At 39.2% G+C, this 18,915-nt stretch overlaps 1 protein-coding gene across 2 annotated transcripts in view; it reads left to right on the forward strand.

Annotated features, from left to right (window-relative positions):
• Positions 1-18,915, forward strand: part of CDS1 (CDP-diacylglycerol synthase 1) — a 62,729-nt gene that overhangs the window by 31,318 nt on the left and 12,496 nt on the right. For both annotated transcript variants that reach the window (XM_037896799.2, XM_043545533.1), the window contains exons 4-8: positions 5,108-5,205; positions 5,402-5,541; positions 7,376-7,434; positions 13,086-13,168; positions 15,633-15,720. In XM_037896799.2, coding sequence (XP_037752727.1) covers positions 5,108-5,205; positions 5,402-5,541; positions 7,376-7,434; positions 13,086-13,168; positions 15,633-15,720 — 468 coding nt within the window. The remainder of the gene's footprint in view (positions 1-5,107; positions 5,206-5,401; positions 5,542-7,375; positions 7,435-13,085; positions 13,169-15,632; positions 15,721-18,915) is intronic.

An 18,915-nucleotide genomic window follows, 5' to 3' on the forward strand; every position in this document is an offset into this window, starting at 1 on the left:
CCGGGGAACATTTTGGCCCCAGATCAGAGAAGTGAGAAGGTGGATTAAAACCACCTTTCCTCTTCGCTCTCCTCAACTGCACCAAGTTTGGACTTGGCTTAGCTGAGAGAGCATCTGACTGATAATGTTTTTCTCGTCTCCCATTGTATCATGCCCTCAGTCTGTTGCTCTGTTTTAACCATTCATATTATATTTCTTCCTGTCCTTCTTTTCTCTTATAGGCATCCAGCATCTTTTTAATTATTGTGCATAATATATTTTTATAATAGATTTTACGTTCTCTTTCACCTTAGTGTCTTCTACCCTCCACTCCCTTTCATTTATTTTATGTCAGACATCCCTGAAATATTCTTCTATGGCTGCAAGAGCTGCTGTAAGTGCATCTGGATAATACCACTGTCACTTATAAACAGTTGTTACGAGTTTGGAGAGGACCTTGATAGCTGTGTATGAAAGGTTAAATATTGAAAGGTGTTACCTGAAACTAAGGTCTGATTCACCAGCAAGTGGTATCTCTTTAGTGCTTGAGATTTCAAGTCTTCTCTGTTGAGAATTGTGCTCACAGTTTAGTCCTCCTCTCAAAGCTGCCTTATTGTAAGATTAAGTTTTGTTAACTATTCTTCAGGAAACATGTAACTATGTCCATGGGTCATCTTTAAGGCTTTAACACAGTACATTGGGGTCTAAAAGCATGGGCAGCTACAGCTTGACCTAAAAGAACAGATCCATTAGCTTGCAGGCAATAGCAATCTCAAACTTTTATATGTGGTACAGCTGCTGAAGGTCTTCTAAGAGCACTGATGAGACAGACTGTTGAAGTATGTCAAGTAAGCATCTTTAGAAACTGAAGGAAGCTTTGAAATCTCAGTGCAATTTCTGTTGTTTGCATGTAGAAATTTCTTTTTTGTACCATGACTTCTTAGAATCCTAAAGGATTTGTATGTCGAGAGTGTCTGAACCCTCTTCATAATGAACTACTTTAGATCAACATGTGGGATTTTCAGGCTCAGAGTTGGCTTACCTCAGCTTCTATTGAAAAATCAGAGATTTACTTGGGATGTCATGTAGGTGATTATGGCTGAGTAGGGTTGACACACTAGGAGAATGTACAATATGTGTTTGAGAGTCTTTCTGAGGAGGTGGGTGAGATTTTGATGTATGCAGATGTATAGTTTTACATTGTATTTTGGGTTTTGGGGTGTTTTTTAAATTTATTGTCCCTTAGCAACCCTAACTGGTTTTTAGTGTGTCTGAATATTATTTTACTTGGAAGCTTGCTTTTCTTGTGTTTAGTAACTTTTTTCTAACAACTGTTAGTTGCCAAACTTTATAAAATGCAGAATGGATCAGTTTTTAAGGCAAGGTGGTTAAGTTAGTGTTTTCATTAATTCCTAACTTCCAATATCTTTCTCTTCTCCATGATCATTCAGGTAAAACTTTGCTCCATGTACTGTGTACATAGATAGTTTTTGAAAATAGCCCTTAAAAGATGAGCCGTTTTGTTTCACTACACTCTCACCCATTATCTATTGCTTCAGGTCATAGAGTTGACCCTCAAGGAATTTTTTTCTTCTCTGTACAGCATTGTACAATTGGTTAAGTGTGTGATGGGTTTTCACTTTCTTTTGAAGCATCGGGTGTGGCCTCCTGAGAGAGTTCTTTATATAGGCATGTTATGGCAGTCACCCCTAAAATAAACAAATACATTTTACTCCAGCTTTGAAACATGCCAGGTCTTACTCAAAGTTGTATCAGTGTCCTATACAACCTTGCAATAGAGCAGTAGACACTGAGTGCTTCTTTTCTGTCTTATCAAACTAAATTTAGGTTGAGCACTCATGCCACAAAACTCTTTGGAAAATGTCTTTCAACCCCACTCTCCCCCCAAAGCTGCAGTTTTCTTTTAATCATCTTTTAGAAAGCCTGGAAAATAAAAAACAAAAGTTCCATGTATATCAGTAATGAATCCAAATATTCTAATATTTCTGGTCAGAAGAAATTTTTCACTTTACAGTGGAAGAAAACAAGTAACGCTCAATGGTTATCTATTAGTTTTTTGTGGGGGTCCACGAGGAAGGTGTTTTTTTGGAATGTGTATAACAGAGTCTGGAGATGCATACATTTGAAATGCTATACTATGGACTTTTGAAGAAATTAACCCAGGTGTTGACACCACTGGTGTCCCAAGTGTAGACAGTGTTCCAGCAGCTTATGGCATTTTTAACACAGTACAGTTAAATCTGTTGAAAATCATCTTTAATTTACCTGATAGTAAAAATGGGTCTGGTTGAAGGAGCTTTATGTACTCGTACAGGCAGATGTTTAAAAGTGATATTTAATAGTTCAAATGACAACTTCCCTGTGTAAATATGCACCTTTCAGATTGTCTTCAGTCTTTAACAGTATATATGTGTTTCAGTTTTTTGTTACGATGCAAACATTATTCATTAGAAAAAATTGGTAAATATAACTTTTCCAACCATGAGAAGTAATAGCCTGGTATATCATTTTGAACAATTGAAATGGGGTAATAATTGTACCCATTAATTCCTTTGAATTTGACCCTAAATAAATGTGTCTAGCTGCCCAGAAAAGTTGGGGGGGGGGGAGGGGAACCTATTTTGAAACCTCTACGGAAGGTGTGACATGTAGTGTGACCCATTGGAATGTTGTGTTATCAGTATTATCATATCCTATATTTACATCTCGTAGATATTGTTTTTCCTCTAGTTTCTAGAAAAGGGGATCTGTAAATGCTGTCATTCATTCTTTTAATGAATGGAGTTTCTTTCTTGTAATAACTACTTTGAGTGTAGTCGTCATCTTTGCATACGTGTTGATTTTTTCCTTTGAGTGTTCTCACACTATGCTGGTAGGGTTATAATGAGGAAGGAAAAATAACTGATTGTTTTGCCACATGGTTTGGTATATTTACCTTTTGAGACATGCATGACACAGGCTTAACTGACAAGCCTTGAAGCAAAAAGTAACCGTATGAACTTATTCCCGTGTTATACCACACAGCAGAAGTTTCAAGGCTCCGATCTTTTGACAATGTTATAAAGTGTGTAGAGATACTACATTTGATTGACCACATATTCTAGCATCTGTTTTATAAAGAAAAATGGCTCATGCAGTGGAAAGACTGACAATTTTATTTCCAACAGAGGAGGAGAGAAATGTTTAAATTTTGACAGAGGTTGTGAGGTCAAAGATTTACCTGCATAGTAGGGCTTAAAGTGCATGGAGGGTTTGTGAGGAGTGCTATCTAAATATTTAAAAGTTTAGAGGGTAAACATTTGAGGTTCTGTCTGTACTGTGAAAAAGCAACAAGTTAGTTAACATGTTTTTAACTATCATGACGTTAAATACGATGTTAAATATGACAACAAACGTTAGCCATGACCAGCTAACACACTTTAAACAAGTGTTGTCCACACTAAGACATAATTGTTTAACGTTGTGTTAGTTAAAATGTCATAGAATCATAGAATATCAGGGTTGGAAGGGACCCCAGAAGGTCATCTAGTCCAACCCCCTGCTCGAAGCAGGACCAAGTCCCAGTTAAATCATCCCAGCCAGGGCTTTGTCAAGCCTGACCTTAAAAACCTCTAAGGAAGGAGATTCTACCACCTCCCTAGGTAACGCATTCCAGTGTTTCACCACCCTCTTAGTGAAAAAGTTTTTCCTAATATCCAATCTAAACCTCCCCCATTGCAACTTGAGACCATTACTCCTCGTTCTGTCATCTGCTACCATTGAGAACAGTCTAGAGCCATCCTCTTTGGAACCCCCTTTCAGGTAGTTGAAAGCAGCTATCAAATCCCCCCTCATTCTTCTCTTCTGCAGACTAAACAATCCCAGCTCCCTCAGCCTCTCCTCATAAGTCATGTGCTCTAGACCCCTAATCATTTTTGTTGCCCTTCGCTGGACTCTCTCCAATTTATCCACATCCTTCTTGTAGTGTGGGGCCCAAAACTGGACACAGTACTCCAGATGAGGCCTCACCAATGTCGAATAGAGGGGAACGATCACGTCCCTCGATCTGCTCGCTATGCCCCTACTTATACATGTCATATGTGTGTTACCAATTTATGCTTTTGCCAAGTGTAAACAAAGGTATATGTTTACACATTAAGGAAGACAGCGCTGATCTGTTCAGCTTGTAATATTCTCTTAGTAGCTGGAAAGTCCTAGAAAGGTAGGGTGTGTCTACACTGCACACGTAGGCTCTTTCCCTGGTTTTAGCCTTAGCCTCTCTGCTGTCTACATAGAAAAAATTCTGATCTGGCTTTTTAGGGCTAGCTTATCTGGCTGGGGGTATGGGTTACAATGGGGTTCCACTTTAACTCTGGCTGGAGCTCTCCTACTTTGCAATGAGGACACAGGCTAAATCACTCAAGTACTGATAGTCCTCCAGTGTCTTCCTGTCATCCTTCCTATAGGACAGAGAAGGTCACCTGCAACTGGTGCAATTGACTGGGGAAAAACAGTGACCCTAGGTCTCTCTGCATAAAGAAGATATGCCCCCAGACACACATGGGTGGATGCAGAGACAGTGAGGACACAGAATTAACTCTGGTAGGGCTTTGCAATGGGGATGCTAGCATGTGAGGTAGGCTAACCCATGTTAACTGTGTAGCATAGACACAGATGTCCAACTCCTATTGCACTTCAGTGGGAAATGGGCACCTGACTTTTCTCTGAGCCTTTGAAAATCTCCCCTTTAAATGCGAAATTAAATTTGGTTTTAAAAAAAAAAGGGTTGAAAACCCTATTCATCAAGGAAGGCTTCTTACTTGCCATTTGTAAGTGCATTCATCAAACCTTTTTCTAAAAAAACCTTTTCCCTAAAAACGTTGATAGCCTCAGTAGGTTTCATGGTGAAGCAACTAAAATCAGTCCCCAGTGTTTCATTTTATAGACTGCCTCATTTTTTATTTGTTCAAAACAGAATGTTTGTTTCATCCTGTAATCGCTTTTGAAATTATCCAAACTGCTTATGCAATGACTGTGCAACAGATATTTTTAATGCAGGTATTATCATCTGTTAGTGCCTTTAGAGAACTGTGCACCCAGATAATTCTTCTTTCTATCTTAATTTCAGGTCTTGAGCATTCAAGTAAAGTGTTTCCATGAAATCATTACTATAGGCTACAGAGTCTATCATTCCTATGAATTACCATGGTTTAGATCTTTAAGCTGGTAAGTAACAAGCAAGAATTTCAATTAAAGGAAGTATTGAAATTTTGTTTATATTTAATTTGCCCATGAGCATCTGTCTTATTTGCCTCAGTTTGTACTTTTTGATCATTTTTCTTTTGTTGAAAGAATCTAACAGTACAAGAGGTATTTTTAATAGTCCAGAAAAAATAACCAGTGCCTGTTGTATATGTTATAGGTACTTTTTGTTGTGTGTGAACTATTTTTTCTATGGAGAGACAGTGGCAGATTACTTCGCTACTTTTGTTCAGAGAAGAGAGCAACTTCAATTCCTAATTCGCTACCACAGGTTTATATCTTTTACACTCTACTTGACAGGTGAGTTTTTGGTAAACCATTCCCAAGTCCATCAATGGTTAATGTATTCTTATTCAGTGGTGTTGAGCACATTTTTACATATTTGTTTGCACTTCAAAAGTTCATTTTATTTCCTGTAGCTTTCCTCACATCCATTATTTTTTCTCTCCCTTGTTAAAGGAAACCAGGTGTCTGTATTTGTTTTGCCAATGAAAAAATTGAACATGAAATCTGATGGAATGCAAAGCTTTAAATGTTGGGTGCTGCCTAAAAAGGGGTTGCTTAGAAAGCAGAAGATTTGGGGGAGAAGGAATAAGGCTTGTCATGAATGAACACCTATTATAACTGCTGGAAGTGTCAGACTACATGCTTTGTAGTTTTTTCTGTTTGGCTAGCCAAGTCAAGGGTGATGTTTCTAAATACTGTGAGGGCATAGTGATAGTTGAAACAGTCTGAAAGGAGTGTGTGTTATGGCTCTTTAAGAACATAAATTGTCTGGTTGAGGAACACTTGTGAAACACCTAATACTAGGTGCAAAGGCAGGGTTCTGTTTTGACTTACATATCAACAGAATTTTTAACCTAGTTCCAGTTGCAAAGTTGCTTGTGAAAAGCCATTGTCTTCTAATTGTGCTCTCAGGAGCACAGAAATTACAATAATGGACCAGTAATCTGGCTCCAACAGGGGCCAGTACCAGATTTGTCTGAAAAACATGCAAGAAACCGCAAAGTGGGTGAGTATGGAATAACCTGCCCACAGGAAGAGCCATTCCTGAGTAGTTATACAAAGAAAGGTGTATGAGTAGTTCAGAGTATTACTTTCAATGTATATATTACCTTGCATTTGTCAACACTTAATTTTATCTGGCATTGTGTTGCCCGTTAATCTATTTGCTTCTTTTGAAACACCACAGTCACCTTTCACCTTGATTTATTTTGTCATCTGCCTATTTTGCCATTTTACTGTTCCTTCTGCGTTTCACATATTTCATAAATACACATTAAGCAATCTTGGTCTTAATACAGAACCTTGTGGCACCTGACGGTTTAACCTTTTTCCAGGTTGAAAATTGACCCACTGTTACTCAGTAGTTTGTCTAAGAGACAGAACAATTATGGATCATGGTTTTCATCCATGACGCCTTACTTTCTTTAATAGCCTCAAGATGTGAGCTGTATGCAGGCCACTAAAGTATCCTTGTGGGGACCTAAGGGCCCCTGAGCTCTGCCCAAACTCAGGTCATGCACAAGGCTGCCACGGTGGGAGGAAGAGATACCACCATTTCTCATACTGGCCAGGACCAGAGGGGTATTATTCCCCTGACCATCAAGCCAAATCCCTGTCCTCCATACCCCTTGGCCATGGGTTGATGGTGGGGCTACGCTATAAATAAACAAAATACCGTTTCTATTTTTTTCATACAAATATAACACTAAGTCTCTTGGGCGAGGGATCTTAAACCTGGCATTCTTCTTTAAATTAGCTCTAATGAAGCGAACATCAGAATAAGATAGCTGTCACTTGTTTTGGAGTAGTAGATTTTAAAGGTAGTGTAAAATAAATGTAGTAGATTTTAAAGTTAGTGTAAAATTAATGTATATGGTGACTGTTTTTGCTGATAACTGAAAGGAACAAAGTTGACATGAAATAATTAGTATGTTTATGCCAGTGGAATTAAATCTCAGTATGTCATTTACTGGATATGCTGAAATCCTTTAAACTAAAAGCCTGATGGAAGAATAAGCCTCTTCAAAGTAAACTAATTGTTGTATATCCAGGGTTCTGTTTATCCAGTGTAATTAGAATATAAGATTGCACAACATGCACCTTTCTTTTTTTGTTCTTTGTTGTACAGGTTTCTGCATGTTTGTACTGAGCTTAGTGAAGAGACATTATCGCCTGCAGTTCTACATGGTGTGTATTAACCACTTTTTATAGTCACTCGCTTTGTCATAGAAATCATCAGCAACGTTAAAATGTCTGTCTTGTAGTATTGCATGGAAGTTAGAAATATTTAAAAACAAAACTTTGGCTAGTACACTCAGAATAATTGTTTGGAGCAACTATATTTGGGAGAGTTGAGTTAAGGTCCTTTCCATCTCTCTAACTTAATATTGTATTGCAACATATGGCCTCAGTGAATACAAGGCTGTAATTTGTGGTGAATTGTTGATCTAAAGTTTGATTTATTCCCTTTCAGTGACAGATTTTTAAAGTTAAAAATAGGTTACTAATTAAAACATGGAAGTAGTACACTTTTATCCTTGGCTTCCTAGACTGAGAGATATTTGGATTATAATGGAAAGGCGATTCATGCAACTCCAGAAGTCTCTCTGGTCTGGTCAAAGGGTAGTGGTGCTTTCAGGGAAGCTTAGCTCAAGTCATTGGCTGGAGGGTTATTATTGTGATAATTAAAGGCGAGCTGGGAGTAGGCTCTGCCAGACTAGATTGGTTCCATTTTTTTTTTAAGTGATTGACAGTGTTCTTATTTCCACCTCTGATTCCCCTACACTGAGTATCTGAGACTTCCACACAATAAACAATATCCAAAAGGCTGGTTTTAAAAACAAAATCACACAGTCCCCACAGAGCTGTTAAACCATTCTTGAAAATAATCTAATTTCCATCTCTGTTAGACAGGGAAGCTTATAAAAGCCTGTCCTTTTCTTTTCTGCAATTACAAAAAGTTCTGGGACTGTGGTCAGCAACTCTGGTCCTCCGGCGCAATAGAACTGTCTTCTGCAAGGGTAAAGCTCATCTGTACAGGAAACAGAGCTTTCTCTAGGGACGGTCCCAGAATGGGGAATAAATTCCCACAGGATCAAAGAAGCATCACAAACCTCACCACTTTTCATTCTAAGTGCAAAGTGCACTCCTTCAAGAATACATATAATTTCGCACTACTTTCCACTAGGAAGAGGAAGGAAGAGAGAACAACATGTGACAAATGATAGTCATATCGCTTATGCCCTTCTGCAAAGTGTTCAGATGCTTTGGTGGTGAGGGCTGTTTAAGAACCTGAATAGAATGGAATTGGACATGTATGGAATGAGGAGTGTAGCATTTGTCTGTGGGCAGGAGCAATCTTAATTAGAGGGGGGAATATTTGCTCTTGGGCTGTATTCTGATAACACAACTGGAGAGTAATAAAAATTTTACTGGATACCAAAGGGGGAAGAGATCATAGTTCTTGGGTATGATAGTTACTTGAGTGCTGTAATTTAGATGTCTATCACACCCACAGATTATATTTTCCAAAGCTTCCAGTCACTTTGAAAGACCCCACCATCGCTCACCCCAAAACACACGCTTGCTCAATCACACGAATGTTGAGCCCTTTAAAGAGATACCATGGTCACTCTCACAGGAGAATAGGCAATAGCATCTAGTAGGGAAACTGAAGAAAATCCCCAGAAAAATACCTGTTTTTTAAAAGTTGAATAGCCTGTTAGTCCCAGGTGTCTGCAGTGCATAACCTTTTAAAAGTCTTAATTGGTCAGCCCTGACCAATGATGAACTCTAATTAAGCCTTTTCAATAAATAAAACTTTAAGGCAGCTGCTTTCGGTAAACTTGTCTTGAAATCTGTGTGTGGTAGGAGCATGTGTACTAATGCTACAAAACACGTACTAATATAATATACTAGAGGAGATGAATTACAGTGTGCTTAACAAAATGACATTATACTCTAAAAAGTAACACATTTCTCATTCTTACTAGTCCTAGCTTTAGAAACCTAGTTTCAGTAGTCTGTAATAAGAGGGCTGACATTTTGTCTTGAGACTTCCATATCTATGTAACATGATACTTCCTCTAACTCAGGGGTTCTCAAACAGGGGGTCGTGAGGTTATTAAATGGGGTCATCAGCTGTCAACCTCCACCCCTAAATACTGCTTCTCCTCCAGCATTTATAATAGTGTTAAACATAAAAAATGTGTGTTTAATTTTATAAGGAGGGGTTGCACTCAGAGGCTTGTTGTGTGAAAGGGATCAGCAATGTAAAAGTTTGAGAACCTCTGCACTAACTCTTCATTACCATTGTAATGTTGTAATCCTTAATTGTTTGTTATATGTATATACAGAATATCACCGTATCATTCTTTTTTTCATTCACGTTAACATATGTGTACCTAGTTGCAAATAGAAATGTGGACATTTTTCATACTTAGGTATTGCTATAACCTGTGCTGTATCTGATAATTGCTCTCAACTTTCAAATTCTACTAAGTGCATGTCATAGGGCAGCCTCACCTGGGTGCCCTCTGGTGCCAGACCATGGTATGACAAGCATGGATGCCTCAGTTTTCCCTTCAGAGACCCCAGAAATAGTCCTGAAGTATATGTAACCCTTTCAGGGTTAATTACAAAAGTCCTATATACATAAATCATAACAAAAGTCCCCCAACCATAGTGCGGACAGTACATTAAGTAGATCCATAGAATATCTCTGGATAGAAATTCCATGTTTGAATAATAAGAGTATAAGAGTAGGAATATATTACCAGCCACCTGGCCAGGATGGTGATTGTGAAGTGCCCCAGGAGATTAAAGAGGCTTACAAAGGCAGAATATACAACAATAATGGGCTATTTCAACTGTCCTCCTGGTGACTGGGAAGGGGATGCAGAAATGAAATTTGTGGACACGTTAAATGAAATAGCCAGTCCTGGAACCTACAAGAAGTGAGGCAGTTTTTGAGTTAATCCTACATGGAATGCAGGATCTGGTCCAAGAGGTGAATATAACTGAGCCGCTCAGTAATAGTGACCATGATGTAATTAAATTTAACATCCTTGTAGGGGGATAAAATGTCAAATAAACCCACCACAGTAGCATTTTACTTCAAATAAGGGAATTATACAAAAATGAGGAAGCTAGTTAAATGGAAATTAAGAGGAACAGCCAGAAGAGTGAAATGCCTGCAAACTGCATGGAAGTTACTTTAAAACACCATAATAAAGGCTCAAACTAAATGCATACCCCACTTTAAAAAAAAAAGGGGGGGGGCGCGGGGAACCAAAAAATGCTACCATGGGTAAACAACTGAGTAAACGAAGCGCTTGGAGGCGAAAAGGCATTCTTTAAAAACTGGAAGTCAAATCCTAGTGAAGAAAATGGAAATGTTCGTAAACTCTGGAAAGTCAAGGGTAAAAGTATAATCAGGCAGACAAAAAAGAATTTGAAGAGCAACTAGCAAAAGACCCGAAAACTGACAGCACATTTTAAAAAAAATAAATCAGAAGCAGGAAGCCTGTCAAACAATCAGTGGAGCCACTGGACAATTAAGGTGCTAAAAGAGCTCTTAAGGAAGACAAGGCCATTGCAGAGAAACTAAATGAAATATTTGTACCACTGCAGAGGATGTGAGGGAGATTCCCATACCTAAGCCTTTCTTTTTAGGTGACAAATCTTGCGGAACTGTCCCAGACTGAGGGGTCAGTAGAGGAGGTTGTGAAAGAAATTGCTAGATTAAACAGTAATAAATCGCCAGGACCAGATAGTATTCACCGAAGAGTTTTGAAGGAACTCAAATATGAAATTGCAAAACTGCGAACTGTGGAATGTACTCTATTGCTTAAATCAGCTGCTCTGCCAGATGGCTGGAGGGTAGTTCATGTATCGCTGATTTTTAAAAAAAGACTCCAGAGACAATCCTGGCAATTAAACGCTTGTAAGCCTAACTTCAGTTACTAGGCAGATAGATTGATGAGGCATGATTTCCCTTTATAAAAGCCATATTGACTCTTCCTCACTATATTGTCTTTATCCTCTGTGAGATAATTCTGTTCTTTACTATCGTTTCAATCTATCAGAATTCTTTGAGGGTGTCAACAAGCATGTGGGCAAGGGTGATTCAGTTGATATAATGTACTTAAACTTTCAGAAAACCTTGACAAGGTCCCTCACCAAAGGCTCTAAAGTATAGTAAGCTGTCATGGGATAAGAGGGAAGATCCTCTCATGGATCAGTAATTGGTTAAAAGATAGGAAACAGGGTTGGAATAAATGGTGAGTTTTCATAATGGAGAGTGGTAGATAGCGGGATTCCCAAAGGATCTTTACTGGGGCTAGTGCTGTTCAGCATATTCGTAAATGATCTGGAAAAGGGGATGAATAGTGAGCTGGCAAAGTTTGCAGATGATACAAAATTACTCACTAGTTAAGTCCAAAGCTGATTGCAGAGAGTTAGAGAGGGATCTCATAAAACTGGGTGAATGGACAACAAAATGGCTGGTGAAATTTAGTGCTGATAAGTGCAAACTAGCGCACATGGGGAAAAAATAATCATAACTATACATATAAAATGATGGGTTCTAGATTACTTTTACCACTCAAGAATGAGATTTTAGAGTCTATTGTGGATAGTTCTCTGAAAACATTATTCAGTGTGCAGTGGTGGTCAAAAAGCTAATACACCTCTACTGTGATATAACGCTGTCCTCGGGAGCCAAAAAATCTTACTGCGTTATAGGTGAAACCGCGTTATATCAAACTTGCTTTGATCCACTGGAGCGTGCAGCCCTGCCCCCCCGGAGCGCTGCTTTACCGTGTTATATCCGAATTCGTGTTATACCGAGTCGCGGTATATCGGGGTAGAGGTGTATAATGCTAGGAAGCATTAGGAAGGTGATAGATAATAAGATAGGAAATACCATAATGCCACTATATAAATCTATGGTATGCCTACACCTTGAATACTGTGTGCAAATCTAGTTGCCCCACCTCAAAAAAGATATATTGGAATTGGAAAGGTACAGAGAAGGGCAGCAAAAATGGTTAGGGGTGTAGAACAGCTTCCATACCAGGGTAGATTAAAAAGTCTGGGACTGGTCAATTTGAAGAGAGACAGCTAAGTGGGGGTTGGGATAGAGGTATATAAAGTTATGGCTGGTGTGGGGGAAGTGTTATTTACCCTTTCACGTAATACAAAAACTAGGAGTCACCCAATGAAATGAATAGGAAGTACTTCACACAATGCACAGTGAACTGTGGAACTCGTTGCCAGGGGATGTTGTGAAGGCCAAAAGTATAACTGGGTTCAAAAAAAGAATTAGATCAGTTCATGGAGGACAGGTCCATCAATGGCCGTTAGCCAAGATAATCAGGAACACAACCCAATTCTCTGGGTGTCCCTAAACTTCTGACTGCCAGATGCCAGATGATTGGACATAAGGGGATGGATCACTTAATAATTGCCATGTTTGCTGCCTCTGAAGCATCTGGCATTGGCCACTGTTGGAAGACAGGATACTGGGCTAAATGGACCATTGGTCTGACCCAGTATGGCCGTTCTCATGTTTCTATAAATCAAGTGTTTAAACTACAGGATGCAAAATTCTAGGTGCATGTTGTAGATAAATTTCAAGAGGCTTTCCATGATTGTGATTGCTGTGTTTCAGAAATTAATTTAAATTATTATACATTGTGTGCATACATCTCTTGCATTGTCACTCAGCCTGGTCTTTCCTTTGAGCTCCTATGCAGCTACTTTAGCTGAAATTCAGTCTTTAACTATGTGTATTGATCTGTGTTTTCACTAATGTTATGTTGTTGCACTGTTAACAGTTCGCATGGACTCATGTCACTTTGCTGATCACTGTAACTCAGTCTCATCTTGTCATCCAAAATCTGTTTGAAGGCATGATCTGGTAAGGGGACTGTAATAAGCAGACTTGTAATTTTATTGTATATGTATGTATTTCAATTTGTGTAACTTAGATCTTGTAAAAGCACTATCAGATATCTTCATCTATCTACTAGTAGAATGTAGTTCATTTTATTGGCAGAAGTCTAGTAAGGACTACTTTTTATAACATTTTAAAATATCAGAAATTAGTAGAGGACCAGACTCTTATATAGGCTACATTTTTCTTGCAAATCTGAGGGCCTCTTACACTGTAAGTCCAGGAGTAACTCCAGTGAAATTAATAAATTTACTCTGGTTTTACAGTCCTGTAACTTTGTGCAAAATCTTGACCCAGAGAAAAATATGTCTGCTAGAGGCCAAGATAAAGATTTTTAAAAAATGAATATCCTAATTTAGGGTCCTGAATCCACATTTTGGTGCCTGTGGCCCCATCAGCAAGATATTTAAGCACACGAGTAATCCCATCCCAATTCAGCAAAGCACTTAAGCGTATGCTCAAGTCCTGTTGAAGTCATTGGGACTTGTCTTTAAAGTTGAGCACATGCTTAAATAATTTGTTGACTAGGGATGGTATTATTTGCATGTTAGGCACACGTTTAAGTAAGTTGCTGAACTGAGAGCTAAAGTAAATGTGTTCTGAGTTTCAAAATTATGAGGACCCAACAGCTCTCATTGAACTAATTGGGAGCTGCTGGTTGCTTAGCACTGCTGTAAATAGGCCACTTACCTAGAAGCCTAACTTCAGGCACCAAATTTTGAAAGTCTTGGCCCAAATAATGTATATAATCCTTATAAACAGACAACCCTTCTGAAGCAATCCTTTATTCCCAATCTTCTTTGACGATTGTGCCAGAATGATTTTCAGTAAAAATAGTGAATTGTTAAGTGTCCAGCAAGGATAACTTTAGCACACAAACAAGCTTATCTTGTATTACTTGTCAGACTTTGTTTTGCTTGTACATGAAGTTGAGCTAAAATAACCAAAAAGTATTTCCAGTTTTTGGTACGCAGTGGTCATGTGAACAAGCCAAGCTTTATAGTAAATGATGCTTTTGTGCTTTATCAGACAATAGAAGTTCTTCTTAATTTCATATATAAATAGTTCCAAGAGTCAAAATACTTCTGTTTAAATTTTAAAGTGAAACTGGTTGGGCCATCAAATAAATCCCTACTCACTTCTGGGCTGGTGTTAAACTGTAATGATGTACTTAAACTTTACTACTGCAAAACTAAATTGCTTACTAAAAATCCTTTCACTCTGCTGAACACAGATTGAATTTTGGGCTACATCTTCAGCTGTAAAAGATTAAGCAAGCACTCAGGAGCTCGTCTGTGGTCTTCAGAGTGCACTGCCTTGCATGAATTGCTTTTACTTTCACAGTATGCACAAAATCGCAGTAATTGTGGGATTGTGTCAGATGAAAGATGCAGTTGGAAAATAATACAACAAAAAATCCCAACTTTGAGTGCACTTGCTTAACAAATCCCTTAACAAGTTTTAAAAGTTCCTGTATGAACCAGCGTTTGGGGATATTCCACAGCCTCCCTAGAAAACCTATTCCAGTGCTTCTAAGGGAGGTTGTGAAATCCCCACCTTCAAGAACAGGTTAGACAGATGCCTCTTAGAGGTGATCAAGGAAAACTTGGTTCTGCCTCAGTGCAGGAGGCTGGGCTAAATGATCTCTTGAGGTCCCTTGAAGCTCTACATTTCTATGATTTTTCCTAGTAAGCCTATTACTTATAATTAAGTGATTCTGTCAAAGTTTAGCCTGATTCCTTCTCTACCCTATTACAGCTTTTGTTGTTGAGTTCCAGTTACTACTGAAAGAGTCATGTTTTATGTCTGTTTGCAGAAGTGCCCGCTATTGTGTCAGCCTGTATTTTAACTTTCAAAAGGAGAAAAGGAAGACTAATAGACCTAGAGGAGAAAGTAGGGAGAGAACTCACTGGAGAATGTAGTATATAGCATCTGCCATAATCTATTACAAGTATTGTATTGTTGCGGGGACAGAAAGGAGACCTTTTAAAAAAAAAATGATAGTTGTCCTTAGATTTTTTTTTTTTAATAAGGAAGTTGCTTGGCGTGATCGTGTCGTTATCTTGTGACGCTGTTCCTGTTTGTTTCTGTTTTTTACCTGTAGTACTGATATTCAAATTTGTTATGATACAAAAGTCCTCCAGTTGATGTGCAAATTCAGTATTCAAGGCAAAGGTGTTATATCTAAACACTTCGGTAGGTCTTGTTGCGTTGTTGAATAGAAGCTAAAATAGGTGTAGCTAAACTTACGGAATTTGCAAAACCAAGTAGGTTGGCTTAACAGAAGCTTATTACATGTTGTCAGTGCTTGCTGAATAAAGCAAGAGAATACTACAATTTTTGCCTTATACAATGAATATTCTATGTCTTTCAGTTTTAGGTCAATTTCCCCCCCCACCCCCTGAAATGTTTCTATTTTATTCCTTAGGTTTCTGGTGCCAATCTCAAGTGTTATCTGCAATGACATTACTGCTTACATTTTTGGATTCTTCTTTGGGAGAACTCCATTAATTAAGGTATTAACATACACAATTCTCTACTTGTAGGATCTTTTTAATTTATTATAAATAAGTAGATATAACTGTCCTGAACAGCAGACTTGCAACAATCTAACCTTGGTTTTCACACACACATTTATTTGTGGAATAAAATTTCTCTAGTATTTTGCCAAACTGAATACTCATTTTAATTTATAGCTGTTATGCTTCTTTAAAATGTAGTCCATACTGTGGCCAGATGTAGGCTTTTTCCATAGATCACAAATGGGAGATTCACGATTTTGTCCAGAATGACAGCTCCACCCTGTGGGGAGTGCCATCTTGGAACCTCATTGCCTCACAGGCAAACGAGAAGAATACCGCTGTACTGCTTCAGAGCAGCTCTGGGCCAGGCTCAAAAAGCAACACCTTTCTGCTACCTTGGATGGACCACCTCAGATTTGCCTTTCCTCTCATCCCACTAATACCACGAGTTCTGTGAAAAATTTGCAGGCTTGGATTCTCCTCATCGTGCCCAACTGGCCGAGACTGTATTGCTTTTTGAACCTCTTGAAGATCTCAACCCTTCCTCGTATTAGCATCCAGCCATTTCCAGATCTACTGATGCAACACAATGGTGTAACCAGTCAGCCCAACCTGGGCCCTCTGTTACTCAGAGCCTGGTATTTGGATGGGCATCAGATGTAGAGTGTTCATGTCTGGAGGCGGTCCAATCCATTCTCTTCCAAAGCAGGAAGGATTGTATCAGGAGATACTATTTGGCCAAATGGAAATGTTTCTCCTCTTGGTCACAACAGCATCAGTTATCTCCAAAAGCCATTGGGATTCCTGTCGTTTTAGACATTTGTTCACCCTTAAGACATTGGGCCTTTCCATCCGCTGTCTACGGGTCCATCTTGCAGCAATCACAGCCTTTCGTTCTCCAGTTGAGGGCCATACTACCTTCACTCATCCAACAACAGAAAACCAACACCACAATTGGATCTTAATGTTGTCCTTTCAGTCCTTACTAGATTTCCTTTTGAATGAATAGCCACCTGTTTCATGTCCCACCTCTCAATGAAAGTTGCCTTCAAAGTCACCATCACATCAGCCAGAAGGATGAGCAAGTTGGGAGCACTCATGGCAGATCTGCCGCATACCACTTTTTTATAAAGAGAAGGTCTCTCTTTGCCTCTACCCAAAATTCATCCCTTTAGTAATTTCTCATAGACTTTAAGGTCAGAAGAGACCATCATGATCGTCTAGTCTGACCTCCTGCACAACGCAGGTCACAGAATCTCACCCACCCACTCGTGTAATAAACCCCTAACCTATGTCTGAGCTAGGGAAGTCCTCAAATCATGGCTTAAAGACTTTAAGGTGCAAAGAATCCTCCGGCAAGTGACCCATGCCGCAGAGGAAGGGGAAAACCCCCCAGGGCCTCTGCCAATCTGCCCTGGAGGAAAATTCCTTCCCAACCCTAAATATGGCGATCAGCTAAACCCTGAGAATGTGGGCAAGACTTATCAGCCAGACACCCAGGAAAGAATTCTCCGTAATAACTCAGATCCCACCCCATCTAATATCCCATCACAGTCTATTGGGCATATTTACCACTAACAGTCAAAGATCAATTCATTGCCAAAATGAGGCTATCCCATCATACCATCGCCTCCATAAACGTATCAAGCTTAGTCTTGAAGCCAGATATGTCTTTTCTGCCCACTGCTCCCCTTGGAAGGCTGTTCCAGAACTTCACTCCTCTGATGGTTAAAAACCATCTGATTTTCTGAGTTTCACATAAATCAAATCATCCACTTACTGGTATTTTTTTCCAAAACATCATGCTTCTGGTGCGGAGAGAAGGCTCCACTGTCTTAATGTCGACGGGTGATGGAGTTCTATTTGCAGAGAACAAAAGCAACTAGGAAAACACCTAGACTATATATCTCCTTAGCAGAGTAATCAAGGGCATGAATTGCGCAGAGACTCTGCAAATGGATCTCAGGCTGCATCATCCTTTGTTACCAACTAGCTTGTATCTCTTCCCTGCCCCCTGTTCTAGGGCGTCTGAGCCTCCTCCACTAGAGCGCAAGCAGTCTCTACAGCATCTCTACAAAACTTACTTCTACTATATCTATGTATCTATCTATCTATATCTATCGGGTGACTACCTGGAGCTTTATCTATACCTTTACAAAACATTATGCATTGGTCCAGATCTGTACTGCAGATTCAGTGGTAGGAAACAGCACTATTACAAACATCCATGCTATCTGCGTCCTCACACTCACCTCCTGTTTGACCACTGCTTTCTAATCTCCCTTGTGTGGAATGCACATAGGCACCATCACTCGAAGAAGTGGAGGTTACTTACCTGTAACTGAAGGTTCTTGTTCTTCAAGATGCGTGTTCCCTATCTGTATTCTACTACCCATCCTTTGTCCCCTCTGCTATGGATCATGACCAGATTTGTGGTAAGAGAAGGAACTGGAGAGGCGTTGGTGTGCACTGCCCTTTGTAACTTCAGTTCAGAGCACAAGGAGAGTAACCGCGCATCTGCACACCAACAAATGCTACTTATTGAAAATCTTGACTCAGGCACATGGTGCTCATGCCTGTCCACGTGTGGAACACAGCTAGGGACTGTACATCTTGAGGAACCTCCAATTACAGGTAAGTAGCTTTCACTTTTCTTGTGGATCTCGTTAAATTCGAACTTGGTTGCATAGATACTCATTCTTCATCTGGTCTCTGCTTTGTAGCATTAGGAGGGGTTCAAAGCTCTATCTGAAGGACCTCCTACTTGTGATTGTACTTGCAAGACCCTAGAGGAAGTATTGATCTGTGTTTTCACTAGCTGTAGTGGTGGTGCAAAGTTAATAGCTTGAAAAGCTGCTGGGTTCAGAATTATGAATATAAATTTTTTTGTAAGCTGCTTAATACAGCTACATTAAGAGAGCAAATTTATTCAAATTAATGGCAATGTGGGAAATCCAAACTTTTTGTGCTTTGTGACAAAGGTGCTGCCTATTGGGGTCAGACAGGGATGGGTTTCCCTGTAACTTTTTTTGATGTGGTTTCCTGCAAAATAAGCTTTTATGACTCTCTTTGGACTTCCCTAAATCATCAAATATAGGCCACTGACCAGGGCATTGTAGAGTATATTGGACAATTTGCCATTTAAACAGGGTAAATCCTATGTCCCTGAATTTCCATACTCTGTGTTAC

Source organism: Chelonia mydas, chromosome 4 (assembly GCF_015237465.2).
Source record: "Chelonia mydas isolate rCheMyd1 chromosome 4, rCheMyd1.pri.v2, whole genome shotgun sequence".
In the NCBI taxonomy this organism is placed as follows: domain Eukaryota; kingdom Metazoa; phylum Chordata; order Testudines; family Cheloniidae; genus Chelonia; species Chelonia mydas.